The following is a 14,605-nucleotide window of genomic DNA, read 5'->3' as shown; positions in this document are numbered from 1 at the left end:
GAGAGGACTCAAGCAGAGTCTGATGCAGCATAGAAGGCTGAAATCAGAAACGGGGGGAAATACCCTACTGCTCACAAGATACCAATCAGCAAATCTCCTCTTGCAACAACCTAAAGGCCTAATCTGTCTAAGCAGCTTTTTGTATAAAACGATTCCTGTTCTCAAACAGAGGCCTTTCACATCACCTGCATGCATGGTCTCACATTACAGTGCAAGTCCAACCAGAGACTATTCTGAATTCTGAAAGGCCTTTTTCTGTTCATGATTGCACTATCAAAGTGGTTAAGTGGGGTAAAAAAAGCTTTGTCAGAACAAACAAATAGGGTAGTGTATAGTGTTTGGGTAGCCTGGGGAACCAGACATGCCAGGTTCAAATCTCCACTCTGCATTCACACACCTGTGGCAATCAACCCCCTCTGCACCAACTTCACATTATAGCTTCAGATGAATCCAAGCATTTGTCAGACAATCAAAACTTATGGAAGTCCACCAAATGAGAGTGGGTAAGCAGGTCTGAGTTTTAAAAAGGGAAGGGAAAAATGTCTCAGCTAGAGGTTCGGGGTTAAGAGTATCAGATTATCTAGGATTTTTATTTTAGTTTTTAGGTAAAGTAGGTAGGCTTAGAGGAGAAAGCTTATTTTAGGTGATAAACTACAAGCACCAGATCTTGCCTGGGCACTCTCAGAACCAGAGACTGAGGTGGAAGGGCAAAATCTGTACCTGAGAAAACTTGTTTTGGTAACCAAAAAGATCCACTTGCACAAGATCTTTTGCATATACAAGCATGGCACTCAACCAATGTAACAAGATGTACATCAAAGGCTCGCTTTCCCAATGATCCCAATTAGGAACAGAAAGCCATTTCTAATTTGATGTGAGAGCTGTTCAAATATGAAAACTCAGCCCAATGACCTAAACGGGTACAGAAAACTTAACTGTTAGATCCTAGCCATAAGACTCAACAATACATATTTTTCACCATTCGTCTTTCTTCGAGTGGGCTGCCCTATATAAATCAAAAACCCTTGTTAACATGAATAGCAATTTCTCATTGCTTTTACTTTCTTAAACAACATCTACTTCAGAACAAAATCTGAACCATGGTTGGTGTCAAAGCATCAGGGTTTATATTTTAACTAGCATGAAATATTAAAATGTTAGACTAGAAGTATTTTTGTATAAAAGTTTATTATGACTTATAAAAATATATTATGACACAATCATTACTGTCTTAACATTAGTCTTGATTTCCTATTGACTGAATTCTAAACAGTTATTGCTAAAATTTGATAAATTTAAAAAACACAACAAGAGGCTGCACTAATATTCTGCAGTAATTTATCCTAAAAGGTTTTTAATAAAACCAGCAAAGCCAATTATTTTGTGATAACAGAAATTTCTTATATCTTGAAGTTTCTGTGGGTGACCACTTCTTCATTAGTTACCTGCAGCCTGGCACCTTCCTGCCAAAGAAAAAGAAAGCATCTGAAGAGGTTTATCATATCTAGCTCTTCATATTACCTGCAGGAAAATTTCAGCAAATGGCTATTAGCCACTGAGGAGACAAATCCAGGCTTAGTGTGTCATCTGTACCAAGCAGTTAAAATTTTAAAGACAACATTCAAAGCAAAAAGAAGTAACTGATTATATCCTTGTTAATACCAAGCAAATACTACTCTGCATAAAATGTTTCAACTATATAGTAGATAAAAAATTAACAAATATTAAATTGGCAGGAAGAGGTCAAGATCTGACATTAACAAAATGTATAAGATCACCATCATAATCAGTTTCAACTTGCATGCACTGTTCTGCCTCAAGTTCATTAAGTATCAATCCCTTGAATACAACTGTTACACAGTGTTGCAAACAAGAAAGTGCACCAGAAAACAATAAAAATATCATAGCAAACAATTTCTATAAACTGCAAGACTTCAGCAAAACACCTATTATTTTTTAAATACCTGTTAAGCATTTTTAGGCTTTTAAAGAAATTAAGACCTAAGACAAAAATATAAAATTATTCCATTTAAATTAACTGTAACATACCATTTTAACTAACCAGAGCAGGGATGGAACCCTTGCAAAGCATTAACGGACACTTGGCTGGTTCATTGCTCAGCAGGTCTATTGCTTGTCCATGGTGCATAAAGCTAGATTCCAGTAGGGGAAAAAATAGGTTAAGTAACTGAATTTAAAATAAATGAAATAAAAATATAATAGCCCGAAAGAAGAAATAAAAAACAAAAACAAAACAGTATTTAAAAAATTTTCAATTCACAAATGTTAACTCAGTTCATTGCTATGTTAAACTAAATAACATAACCACTATACTGAAACAGTACACTGTCATATAGTATTAGTTTCTTGATTGGAATATTAAGAAAGGAAAAGTAAATAAGATCTTACCTAAAGAAGTTTAACTGAAGCTTAGAACTATTTTGCTCTACACCCTCAGCTTTCGTTGGCATCCTTATCAAACTACTGTAGTTAAAGCTCTGCAGAAGTACAGCACAGCTTTTTAAGACTGGCTGAACTTAGTGCCGTTCTCAAGAGTTCTCTTGCACTAGACCTGTGTCCCTGGAAGAGTACCTCGCTGGGGATATTTCCTTTCCTTGCCATTGAAGAAGCAGCATCTAAAAGATCTAAAAAGGTGTTTCTCCTCGCAGAGATAATCCCTTAAGTTATCTAGATATTTAAACCTGGTGATTTACAGAAAACATTATCTGACCAGCATTTTACATGTACAACAATAACTTTGTAGTATTTGTGGGACCTTCTACTACCCACTCCTTGCCTTAATTTACAAAGTATTTTAAATAAATCTATAATTACACAACATTTCCTTTAGAATTATTTTATTAAATCATAAATGTACAACAGCTTCTTAACTCTACACACGCACTTAAATTTTTAAAAGGAAAACGTTATGTCTTATTACACCATGATCCTGGCTAATAGCTTTTCAAAACTTTGAGAAAATTTTTAAAAAAGGTTTCACATGTCACCTGAAACTTACAAATTTAACATTATCAAAGGAATGCTTCTACACTCTTACAAAGACCACTAGAAAGAAACAACAATTAAAAAGCTAAGAAACTGTCTCAAAGGCATTTTTACAATCCTTCCTCCACAGTAAGGTATGTTATTAAATAATCCAATCCATTCACAAAATGGCTCTCTGCATCTGCTCTGGTGTCTTCTGCCATATCACTGCATATTTATGCATGACTGAGATAAGTGTTTCCTTAACAATGTTATTTCGAAAACCTGAAGCTGTTTCTGTTACCTCTGGGCTCATCCTCTCCTATTTATACAGTGAAGCCTGTTTCAACAGAAGTAAAGAGTAAAAAAATAGGTTATGAAGTTATCCATCTAACCAGTTTCTTTTTAAAGGAAAAATATCCTAAAAACTTTAACCCCTGCAGCTAAATCAAGAAATAGTGCAATTTTAGCACTTAAAAAAGCACACTCACCCATGAATAGCTTACAGAAGTTCAATAGCGACTCCTCCCTCCATATCCCCCACTTCCTCCACTTCCTCCAGGACCATAGTTTCCTATGGGTGTAAAAATGGGAAACGAAATCAATTAATAACCAGACAATCCTTGCTCAAGAATGTTAAAATATTCCATGTTTAACCTACAGCTAATCCATTGTTCCTCCAACTCACTGAGAACTCCAGAATAGCTGTCATAGCATTGGACTAACATTCTTATCACTTTTTAACATCTTATCAAAAGTACGCACATTTACATCTCACAGGCATCATTAGATCTGATTAAATCAATTAACACAACACTTAAAGATGTCTATTTCTGCTTTACAGCTGTACTGATTTTTGTAGTACTTCAGAACTCTCATGAAGGGGTCTACTGGCATATCATTTATACGTAGAAGGCAGTTGCCAACATTTTCTGACCAAGAAACAGATACAGAGTCAAGTATAATCAAAAAGAGTCCAGTAGCACCTTTAAGACTAACCAATTTTATTGTAGCATAAGCTTTCGAGAATCAAGTTCTCTTCATCAGATGCATGATCCGAACTGGTCAAATACAGAAGAGGAGGGATGAGAGGGGAGAAAGAAGGGGACATATATCACATATGGGGACATATTGTGATATATGCCCCCTTCTTTCTCCCCTCTCATCCCTCCTCTTCTGTATTTGACCAGTTCGGATCATGCATCTGATGAAGAGAACTTGATTTTCGAAAGCTTATGCTACAATAAAATTGGTTAGTCTTAAAGGTGCTACTGGACTCTTTTTGATTTTGCTACTACAGACTAACACGGCTAACTCCTCTGGATCAGAGTCAAGTATGAATCAGTGGCAAAATTCAATGCATTCCATCAAATGAGCCTCTCTCCCGGTCTCCCCTATGTCTGTAAGGGGGGTACTGACCATCTACCCCCCCATATATGAGCGACCATGCGTGGTTAATATACAGTGAGCAGATATTTCATTAGAAGGCTATGTTAAATGATTGTGATTTTATCTCTGTATATTTTATTTATTGTGACTCGCCCTGAGCCCGCTTGCGGGGAGGGCGGGATATAAATAATAAGCAGCAAGCGGTTTTGCCCCTACCTTAACAGTGAGCCATCTCTTTACGTGCACCTACATATGAATGCATGTCTAAGGTAAGAGAAAAGCACTGCATTGTAGGGAAGAACAATCCTGTCACACACTAGGTGATCCAGCTATAATCAAAACTAATGTTATCATCAGTCCTGTTTCTGAAACTAGGCCCAGGATTTTGCAGAAAAAGGAAATAATTCTGTGTTTTAAGAAACTGGAGGGGGGAAATCATTCCTTACCTCCTTCTCATGGTGTGAAAGCTGTAATTGGCTTGGTGTAACCAGGCAAGATGAGGTTTGGAAAACAAGGCCTGTAGCAACTCCCTAAATGTCAATATGCAGGTATAGTATAGATGCAACTCCATTCCACCCCTTACTGCCATGCCATTAAATGCAAGGGTGTTACTATTGTCACAAATAGTATTGTACTATTATAGCTAGTACAGAATAAGTGGACCAGACTAACTTCCTTGCTTGGCAAGTGGGTATGTGGAGCCCTCCACTACTCCTCTATATGTCATACTCAATGGTCCTTTAGCTCATTAAGTCATAAAACTTACATATGCACAAAAATTCTTCATGATGGACCTATATAGCACATAAAAGAATGACTTCATTCAACATATTACCTCCACCATATGGTCCCCCCATGTTCCTGCTTCCACCAAAATTTCCACTCTTCATAGGACCGTAGTTTGAGGGCTGTTGGTTGTAGCTTCCAAAATCATTGTAATTTCCTCCTCCATAATTGCCTGAATTGATTAAAAAAAATTATACGCAGAATGCTCCTGAATAGCACAATAAGCCGGGTGCTCGGCTTTGTATGTCGGTTGTCATAGGTTCAAATCGCCACACACACATGCAGATCAATGTGGGTCCTCATCCCAGTCAATCTACTACACAATGCAGTTGTGAAAGCAAATGAAGGACCTTCACACAGCACTTTTCCCACAGAGTGTACGCTTTGTTTCTCCACTCATGGAGGAAAACTGTCATGCATGAAGCAGCCCTAAGGAGAAACAGTTTGTAGACCAAAAAGTGCACTAAAAATAGTAAACAATGTAAATATGCTAAAAGCTGTAATTAAAATCAGCTTTTAGATAAATCATGGTTTTTCCCAAAATCTTGTCATTAAACATTATAATACACTGACAGTATCTTTAAATAATTCCCATTCCAAGCACATATCCCATCTAGGACTAGTTTTACAAGTTTTCCTCTTTGAAATATTACCTCCTCCATAGTTGTCATAACCACCTCCGTAGCCCCCACCCTGGTTGCCATATCCAGGTCCTCCACCACCATATCCTCCTCTTCCTCCTCCATAACCAGGACTACCACCAAAATTTCCACCTATTATAAAATAAAACAAATATGCTGCTCACATCAAACTTCAAAGGATCTAATTACAGAAATTATCACAGCTGCAGCCCAGAAACCTACTTTAAGGTATTTAAGATCTGTGCAGCTAGTGGACTTTTAACTCTTTCTGTTAACATACCTACATGACGTATTATAAATGTTTACCCAAGGCAATATATGCCGTTTAGCGTATGTGGAAGAAGCCTGTTGCAGAGTTCTGGATAGTGGCTTTCATCTATGGATATGGCTTTACATTTACTCTCTACAGAACCATAAAAACAGATTACTCATGGAAATAATTATGATCCTACCCTTCCTTCAGTAAATCTGACTTCACACTGCAAACTATCTGACTTACTAGCATATTTATATAGTTTAAAATCATTCCTTCTACAAATTATGGCAATACATAATTTGATATTCAAGAGCCAAACAGGTAAATAAACTGGCAGGTAAAAACAGCGGCAATACAGGCAGAAAAAGAGAAGAGAATGGTCATCCTTTTCCACTGCAGGAATTACACCATTTTAAGGAAATGGTGTAATTAAATAAAAAAGTTGTACCTTATCAAATACAAGTATACAGAGACTAACCTCCTGGTCCTCCACCATATCCATTGTATCCATCACCAAATCCACGACCACCTCCATAGCCATCTGTTGGCAAGAAAAGAGTTACCTATAGCAAAAAAACCCACTCACCACCCATTTTCAAGAAAGGGTACTGTCAAACCCAGGTTCATACAAGGAAATCAGAAGCACCTTTTGCAGGCAGTACTCCTCCTCACCCATGGAACCCAGCTGCCAATTTTAGGGGCAACAGGCTTGTTTTAACTAATTACTTGCATTTCGGCCTCCCACCTTTGGGGTGGGGAAGGTTCTCCCCACCACTGCACCTTGTTAATTTGTTTTATTATTTGTATATTGATTTTAGTTTTTGTTTTTATCAATTTTAACTGTTCACCGCCCAGAGCCCCTGGGGATGGGCGGTATATAAATTGAATAAATAAATAAATAAAATAAATTTATTTGCTTTACCTTTCTCTCTAACGGAGATCTAATGCTGAATATATCTTCCCTTCTCCTCCAATTTATCCTCACAAGAACCCCGTAAGTATATTAGACTGAAAATCTGTGACTGGCCAAGTTTCCATGGCAGAGTGGTGTTTTAAACCTGGGTCTCCCAAATCCTAGTCCAACACTCTATACCACACTGCTCTACCAGATCACAGTGATCATCCAACTTACCTGATCCACCTCTGAAGTTGCTTCCAGGTCCTGGACCAAAGTTTCCACCACCTCCACGTGAATCACCAAAGCCAAAATTCCCTAAAAATGTTAGAATAATTTAGATTACCTACAATATTACTTCACTGAAAATAGTTAATATATATCTAATACTGGGGACTCAAATGTTTTTGAGCCTGTTGGCACCTTTGGGAATCTAATATGGTGGAGGGTGCAACCACAAAATGGCCACCATGGGAGGCACAGCCAGCCACACAAACACACAGGAAGTCCGAGTAACAATAACCCTCTTACTTTCAAAGAACACCAGGCAGGCACCATGATGCCCATGGAAACCATGCCTGATCTAACATAAGATAAACTTGATCTAACTTAAGTTGTAACATACCTCCTCTTCCACTCCTTGAGCTCTGAACTTCTTGCATTTCTTGTCTAGATAGGGCTTTTCTTACTTCTGCATTATGACCATTGATAGTGTGGTATTTCTGCACTGCAATGACAAAAAAGTAAATTTAAGGCAAATCTTCAAGCTGATCTTCACATCAGTCTTTCTTCATAATTATCTAGCAAAAACAGTGGGGACTGTAGTGTAAGGATTTAAGCCAGCAAAATTACATTACTGCAAACTGTAAAACTGGCCTATTAATAATACTAGCAGAACAGAAAACATGAGCCACTTTTAGGACAGGCGAGGATTTTTTAAAAACTTGAACATGAATAAATGTATACCTTGGGGAATAAGAAAAAATTTCTTATACACAATGCTAATGTTTACTTACACACAATTTTATCCACAGGATCATGGTCATCAAAGGTAACAAATCCAAATCCTCTCTTTTTACCAGACTGTCTATCTGTAATTATTTCAATTGTATCAATTTTTCCATATTCTGAGAAGTAGTCTCTAAGATGATGTTCCTCAGTATCTTCTTTAATTCCACCAACAAATAATTTTTTCACAGTAACATGAGCCCCAGGCTTTCCAGATTCCTTGAAAAAAGTTTGATCAAAACTGAAGTGTTAGTTGCTGATTCCTGAATTTCCACTTGCTAGTGTTACGTTAGAGTAACAGCATGAAAACTATCAAATTTGCTATTGCTGCAGCTAAAATGCATCAGAAATATACAAAAAAATGGATAAAGTTGTTTTTCTTGATTTTAGAAATAATCTGTTCTTCTAATGGTCTATGTTTCTCACCATAAGGCAAAATTATATAATGTTAATGCTAAAAATGCACATAGCACTAGAGAATGTTCAAAAATGTTTTCAAACACATAATCCTTAAAACAACTCCATTACTGCCCCATTTTGCAGATTAGGAATGAGAGAACTGCATGCCTACAGCCACTTAGTGAGTTCACAACAGAGGTGAAATCTGAATCATTTTTGCACTATAGCTTCCAGTGCAATTCTAAACTGTTACACCCTTCTAAGACCATTAATATCAAAGGATAACACTGTTTAGGATTGCACTGACCAGTTGTTTGCGTTCAGCCTTAAAAGATTGATTGGGGGGGGGGACCACTCTACTGTACAATACCCAAATGCAAGAATAATGCACTGGTGAAGGAGCTGGCCTGACAGCTAAGCTTCTCTTCACAGTATACCATACTCACCAGCAATGAAGTCAGCATTTGTCTGCATATGTGCTGCTTTAAAAGTACACACAAAAAACATGAGAGTACTCTCTCTCATGAGATAAAAGGGCTTTATTTCAAAACAAAGCTTACCTCCCTGGCTACTGCTCTTTTGGGTTCAACTACTCTTCCATCAATTGAATGAGGCCTGGCAGCCATTGCAGCATCAACTTCAGCCATGGATGAGAATGTTACAAAGCCAAATCCTCGTGAGCGTTTGCTTGCAGGGTCTCTCATTACCTATGAAAAAGAGGGAACATTTCAACTAAGCTATTGCCACACTTACACAAAATATTCAGAAATACCAAATTTCTTTGCTGTGCATAAACTGGAATTCTGCATGTAACAGACCTGTTGCTAGTTTACTGCCTTTTCTGGTATACATAGAAATAGCTAATTGGCAGAGCACTTACTTTCCTTTTCCATTGTAAAGCTCTATTAATTCCCCAACCCCCTCACATAGTGCAGTTTTCATTAAGTAAAAGTCTCCACTCTTTGTATTACTTTCATGAACTATCTATACTGCTCCCCTAAGAAAAACACTCTCTCATTTACTAATGAATATATAATATAACAATCTGCATTGTGGGCCTGAGTGACAGGCCATTTCATATCATTAGGAATTTTTAAAAATTGTAATACGGATATAACACTCATTACATTTAAACTAAAGCAATTCTTATCTTTTCACTTTCAGACATACTTTTAAAACGCCAGTTTGGTATAGTGGTTAAGAGTGGCAGGACTCTAATCTGGAGAACTCCTCTGCTTGGGTGACCGTGAGTCAGTCACAGCTTCTCGTAGCTCTCTCAGTGCCACCCTCACAGGGTTATTGTTACGGGGATAATAATGACATGCTTTGTAAATCACTTTAAGTGGGCGTTGTCCTGAACGGTGGTATATAAATCAAATATTATTGTTTAAAATGCAAATTGCTTAAATTCAGGATTCAAAAGTGTACTGTTAGCTGTGAAAAATTACTATTATATTTGACCGGATTCCTACATAAGCAACATTCTTAAGGCCTGATGCTGGAAAAAATACTTCCAAATGTTATGAAAGACAAGATTTGGTACACGACTGCCATTTAGGCATCTTCCAAATATACTGTTCTTATAAGAAGGCCTTTGTGCTATACTGCTATATATTATATAGCTCTATCTCCTCTTACCTCTCTTTCGTTCATCTTCTACTTAAAGTGAAATAAAAATACATGCACACACTCAAGTAAATTTAAAACTGGTTCCATTCCTAAAGACACTCACTATTTTCCCAAATACATTCAGTTCAAACTCAAACATCAGAATAAGAAACTTATGGATCTTCTGGACAATTCTTCTAGAGATACTGAAAGTATCATTCTAATCTTTTTGAGAATATGTTACTTATTGGGATACAAATCAGATAACAATGGCTAATTTAGTCCATTTTAATTATTCTAACATTTACTAGGTATGATGTTGGGAAAAACTGAAGTAATACCATCAAAGTAATAATATAATAATGATGATGTAGTAATAATGATGATAATAATAATAATAATAAAATACAAATTTACTGTTACTCATTACATTATAGGAGTATTTTTTCCATCCCCAACACTTCAGTAAGAAGACACAATCCTTAAAAATTGGTTTCGTGTGTCATGTGATCAGATCACCTAAGCCATTTCAAGTATTTTAACAAAAAGTAAATGAAATTAACACTCACAACTTACCACACAATCTGTTAGCTTTCCCCATTGTTCGTAGTAGTTTCTCAAACTTTCTTCTGTTGTTTCAAAACTCAAACCACCAATGAATAATTTGCGGAACTGCTCCTTTTCCCTCTATTTCAAAGAAAAAGAAGAAAGCTAGCAATACAGCATATTTTTTAAAACCCAGCCCTCCTCCATAATGCTAGATTTTGTATTGCCAATATACAAGAAACCGTGTATTCCATGATAATAGCCAAAAAGCCTATATTTTGGTGCCATAACATAAAAGTATATATACTCAAACTATACATATGTTCACTGGGAATGTTCAGAGAATTCATTTATAACTTGATCTACATAACTAGAAAAAACGAACTATAACCTAAATGAAAAAATACCTGTTTTAAAAAACTGACACCTAAGAATTGTTACATTTTTCAACAAATATAAAAATCTTTTTTAAATAACTGATTGAACTCCAATACAGCCGCAATGTATGTTCTGACAGAATCTCAAGGAAACAAAAAGGGAATAGAATTGTACATACAATTACGTTCAGCTACAACTACGAGTCCCAAGTAAATTCTGCAAATGTGCAGCCCAATCCTAGCCATGTTAACTGAGGCTGCAAAGGGGCTTACTCTCAAGTGTGCACAGAAAATTGAGAACCCATGGTTAGTGTTGAACTGAGATGCCATTTGCATGGTCACCTGTGGCAGAGAACCACTTCCCATACGTAACTAGGTCACATTCTCTCTTTCTCTACCAGAGAGCCTGCTATGTTCACCCACCTAGGCAAACAAGACTCTCTGCTGTCACTCTTCCTCCTTTTTCTTTCTTCTCACTTGCTCTGTCCCCCAACCCGTTCACTGGGTTGCTCCCATAGCTCAGGCTGCTCTCCCCATCTCCAGTACTGCTCTACGGGCACAGGGGTGGCCATACCCCTACCCACCTCCAGCACTGCTGCTTTGATAGGACATCCCTGCCTCAGCAGCAGGGGAAGCTGGGGAGTTCCACCCCTCCTCCCCTGCCTGCTTCCAATTTCGATGCCCCCACAGAAGGGCAGGTGGGTTCTATGCCTCCTGCCTGCCCCTTTCCAATTTTGCAGCCTCAGAGCTGAGGTGGTAGAGAAGAGAGTTTCTGCTTCTTCCCATCCATCACTTTGTTGCACCTCTCTCTGCTCCACCTCTGAAGAACAGTGCATTCCCACCCTTTTTACTTTGAAGGTTTTTCTGCAAACCTGGCTCTCCTGTCAGATTTACAGAGAAATCTCCTTTCTCTCCAAGCCCAGATCCATGTTAAGTATCTGAAGATGATGCTTCCATGTTAGTTGTTGTAATAACCATTATATGAATATTCTAGTAATGGGAAAGACCTGTGTTACTTTTTCAAAATATTCTGGAGATCAGAAAATAAGTAGCTTAGCTGTATCTAGCACATATGTTCTAAGCCAGATCCCTAAAAGGTATCAGTTTACTTATTAAGGGGGTTGGGTTGTTCAAGAATAGCTCAGGTGTTTGCCCTATCAAGTCAGTAAGTCTGTCTCTCAAAATTACAACTATCCAATCTTATCCTATTGACTTAGCAGAATACCTCTGGATATCAGTGCTGGGAGGAAACACCAAGGGAAGGTCTCAACCTCTCTGCTCTGTTTCTGGCTCTCATGTAACTGGTAGACCATTGTGTGAAACAGTATGCCGGACTAGATGGCCTCACTGGTCTGATTCAGCATACCTATTCTTATGGTAAGACTGTTAATGTGATTTGGCTATTCAACTGTGTAGCAACCTCCTCAAAACTCTACATTAAATTAAGTAAGCCAAACAAGTAAGCTAGTATCAGTAAAGAACCAAAAAAAAATTTGACGTTAATTTTTTACTATTTAAGAACGTGCACCGTATATAACACCTCCATTGGCGATGGCTTAAATAAATTACCAAGGTCAATTAGTGCCATTTCTAAAGATGCCCAAAAGATAAAGGAGACACGATTGGGGGGGGGCGTTCTTCACAGTGTATCATATAGACCCAAATCTATTGTAGAGATTCTGTCTTAAATCCTGAATAGCAATTTTAACAAAAAAAATTAGCCCCAGAAAACCGTAAGAGAGTTTGCAGCTACTCGGAAAGTTTGTTTCTAAGACCTTCTCGGCAATAAAGTCATAAAAACATCTCATCGGGAATCGATCGACTGCTCGCTTTCTCAGGGAAGATGGCTCCGCCATGTGACGACGCTAAGATGTACTTAGCGGGCTGGGAGAGAAAATGGCGCCGCGCACCGATGGGAAGGGGAGGGGATTCGCTCCCAGAAGGCCAAGGAAGGGAACTCCCCCGCTCCCCCTCCCGGCACTTCTGCGTCCTTTCCCCCTCCTCCCTCCTTAGATTACAGCAGAATGAATCAGCCGCCCTCCGCAGACGATCACTAAAGGGACTGCCTCACTAGCGATTCTCGGGTTCTTGTTCTCACCCCCGCCCTGCCTTTTCCCCAGGAGGTTCGTCAGACGCCAATCAGGCAAGCCACTGACCTCCATAATTCCCCTGAGCCCTGAAACTCCTCGCCGCCGCCGCCGCCTCCTCCTCCTCCCCACCCAACCGCCGCCGGCCCTTCTAGAACGTTCCTCCTCCACTGTCGCTCTAACGTCTTCGCCAGGCGAAAACATCACATTCCGCAAATTGCGCCACCAAGCGTTTCAACTAACGGGCTCTGCGTCACCTCACAGCTCTACGCTACTAGCGTACTGTGCCGCATTTATTTTCCTCACCAACCGCAACCCCGAGCACTGACTGATGTAAGATTCGAGCGTCGGCTTCCGCTACTAGCGTAGCGCGCGCCACATGCTTAGCGTAAAGCAGTTTAAGAATATGGGATAGTCGTCGCCGCCATGGCGGCATTCGCTATGTACTTTAAATTTTAATCCTTTACATATCGTCCCGTTTATTTCAAAACGAGCCACGATATTTTGAAAGGAATATAACACCGAAACCGTCAAAGTAAACTGGGGCAGAAAAAAACGTAACATTTATCTGAAATTAAAAAGCCGTTTCAGTTAGGTGATACTTGGCGTAAACATTTTTTTAAAGGCGGGTGCAGGCAGATTGGTAGTTTAGATACACTCAGTTCAGTGTTACTGCTAAGACCCTTTCGGCAGTTTCCAAACATGGCCGGCCATTTTTCGGCAAAGGTCGTTACAATTCCGAAGTTCACTCGTCTGTTAATTTCGCTTCTTCGGCGACTTCCGGAAAAGAACGCTGGTCACAAAAGCCCGCACGGGCCGCTTTCCGGAAATTGCCGACTAAGTGCCAAGGATAATAAAACGCGCCAAAAGGGAGGGGGCTGAAATTAACCCGCGGCCCATCCCCCACCCCGATCCATCTGCTCTACGGCTGGCCCGATTTGGGAGGGGGCGCTATATAAAAGCGCGCCCGTTCCCCTCAGAACGTACTTCTGATGCCGAAGTTCAACGACCCTTCCACCCAATCGGGAAATAGCTAAAAATATTGTTAAAGCTTTTCTCCCTACTTCGTATTTAATATTTTTCTGCCTGAGAACCGCACCCGGGCAAGCGCGCAAATCCGTCACGACAGCGCCACAAGCCGCCATTACTGCCCTCCTGCCTTGGCGCTCTCTTCAGCTTCGCTGCCGCCCGAAGGCGGCTAAATCCTTCCAAGAAAGCGAATTGAAACCCTTTCCTTCCCCGCGCCCACCATTTTGCCCCTCACCCGGTGCCAAGCCCGCCTGTGGCGAAAGCGAAATTCGACAGGAACACAATGGGGTTGTGGGGACGGGGAAGGAAAAGTCGGCCATTTCTGAGCCACGCCGTCCGTTACCTCACTCACCCAGTCGCTCTCCCGATCTCCACGAGGCATCTCGGCTGGCTGAGGAAATGGAGAAGGAAAGCGAGTGGGCTTTGGGATGCGATGCCTGGCCTCTGGCGGCTTCCCTGGTCTGAACGCGGCGGCGGCTAAGGTGTGCGAAACTACTCCGGCGGCAGCGGTGGCGGCGGCGCAGTGAAGGGCGGGAACGAAAGAGGGCGGCGTTTGGTGCGCGCAGCGGCGCCGCCCCGCCCCCTCGCGTCTCCCGCCC

General features: G+C 39.9%; 1 protein-coding gene across 5 annotated transcripts; it reads right to left on the bottom strand.

Annotated features, from left to right (window-relative positions):
* Positions 1 to 1,169: 1,169 nt before the first annotated feature.
* HNRNPA2B1 (heterogeneous nuclear ribonucleoprotein A2/B1) lies at positions 1,170 to 14,571 on the bottom strand. Of its 5 annotated transcripts, XM_054991334.1 has the most exons (13): positions 14,350 to 14,554; positions 10,544 to 10,654; positions 8,920 to 9,066; positions 7,969 to 8,179; positions 7,578 to 7,679; positions 7,190 to 7,270; positions 6,536 to 6,598; positions 5,814 to 5,933; positions 5,210 to 5,332; positions 3,477 to 3,559; positions 2,410 to 3,325; positions 2,050 to 2,153; positions 1,170 to 1,463 (listed from the first exon to the last, which is right to left on the bottom strand). In XM_054991334.1, the coding sequence occupies exons 1-10, from the start codon at positions 14,386 to 14,388 to the stop codon at positions 3,498 to 3,500; spliced, it is 1,059 nt and encodes a 352-aa protein (XP_054847309.1). In that variant the 5' UTR covers positions 14,389 to 14,554; the 3' UTR covers positions 1,170 to 1,463; positions 2,050 to 2,153; positions 2,410 to 3,325; positions 3,477 to 3,497. The 5 variants fall into 5 exon arrangements, with proteins under 5 accessions (XP_054847309.1, XP_054847310.1, XP_054847308.1 ...); XM_054991335.1 differs by lacking the exon at positions 2,410 to 3,325 and having other exon boundaries at positions 14,350 to 14,555; XM_054991333.1 differs by having other exon boundaries at positions 2,050 to 3,325.
* Between the last annotated feature and the right edge of the window lie 34 nt (positions 14,572 to 14,605).

The sequence above is a fragment of the Eublepharis macularius genome, chromosome 11 (genome assembly GCF_028583425.1).
Source record: "Eublepharis macularius isolate TG4126 chromosome 11, MPM_Emac_v1.0, whole genome shotgun sequence".
In the NCBI taxonomy this organism is placed as follows: domain Eukaryota; kingdom Metazoa; phylum Chordata; class Lepidosauria; order Squamata; family Eublepharidae; genus Eublepharis; species Eublepharis macularius.
This window is presented reverse-complemented; position numbering and strand designations above follow the sequence as displayed.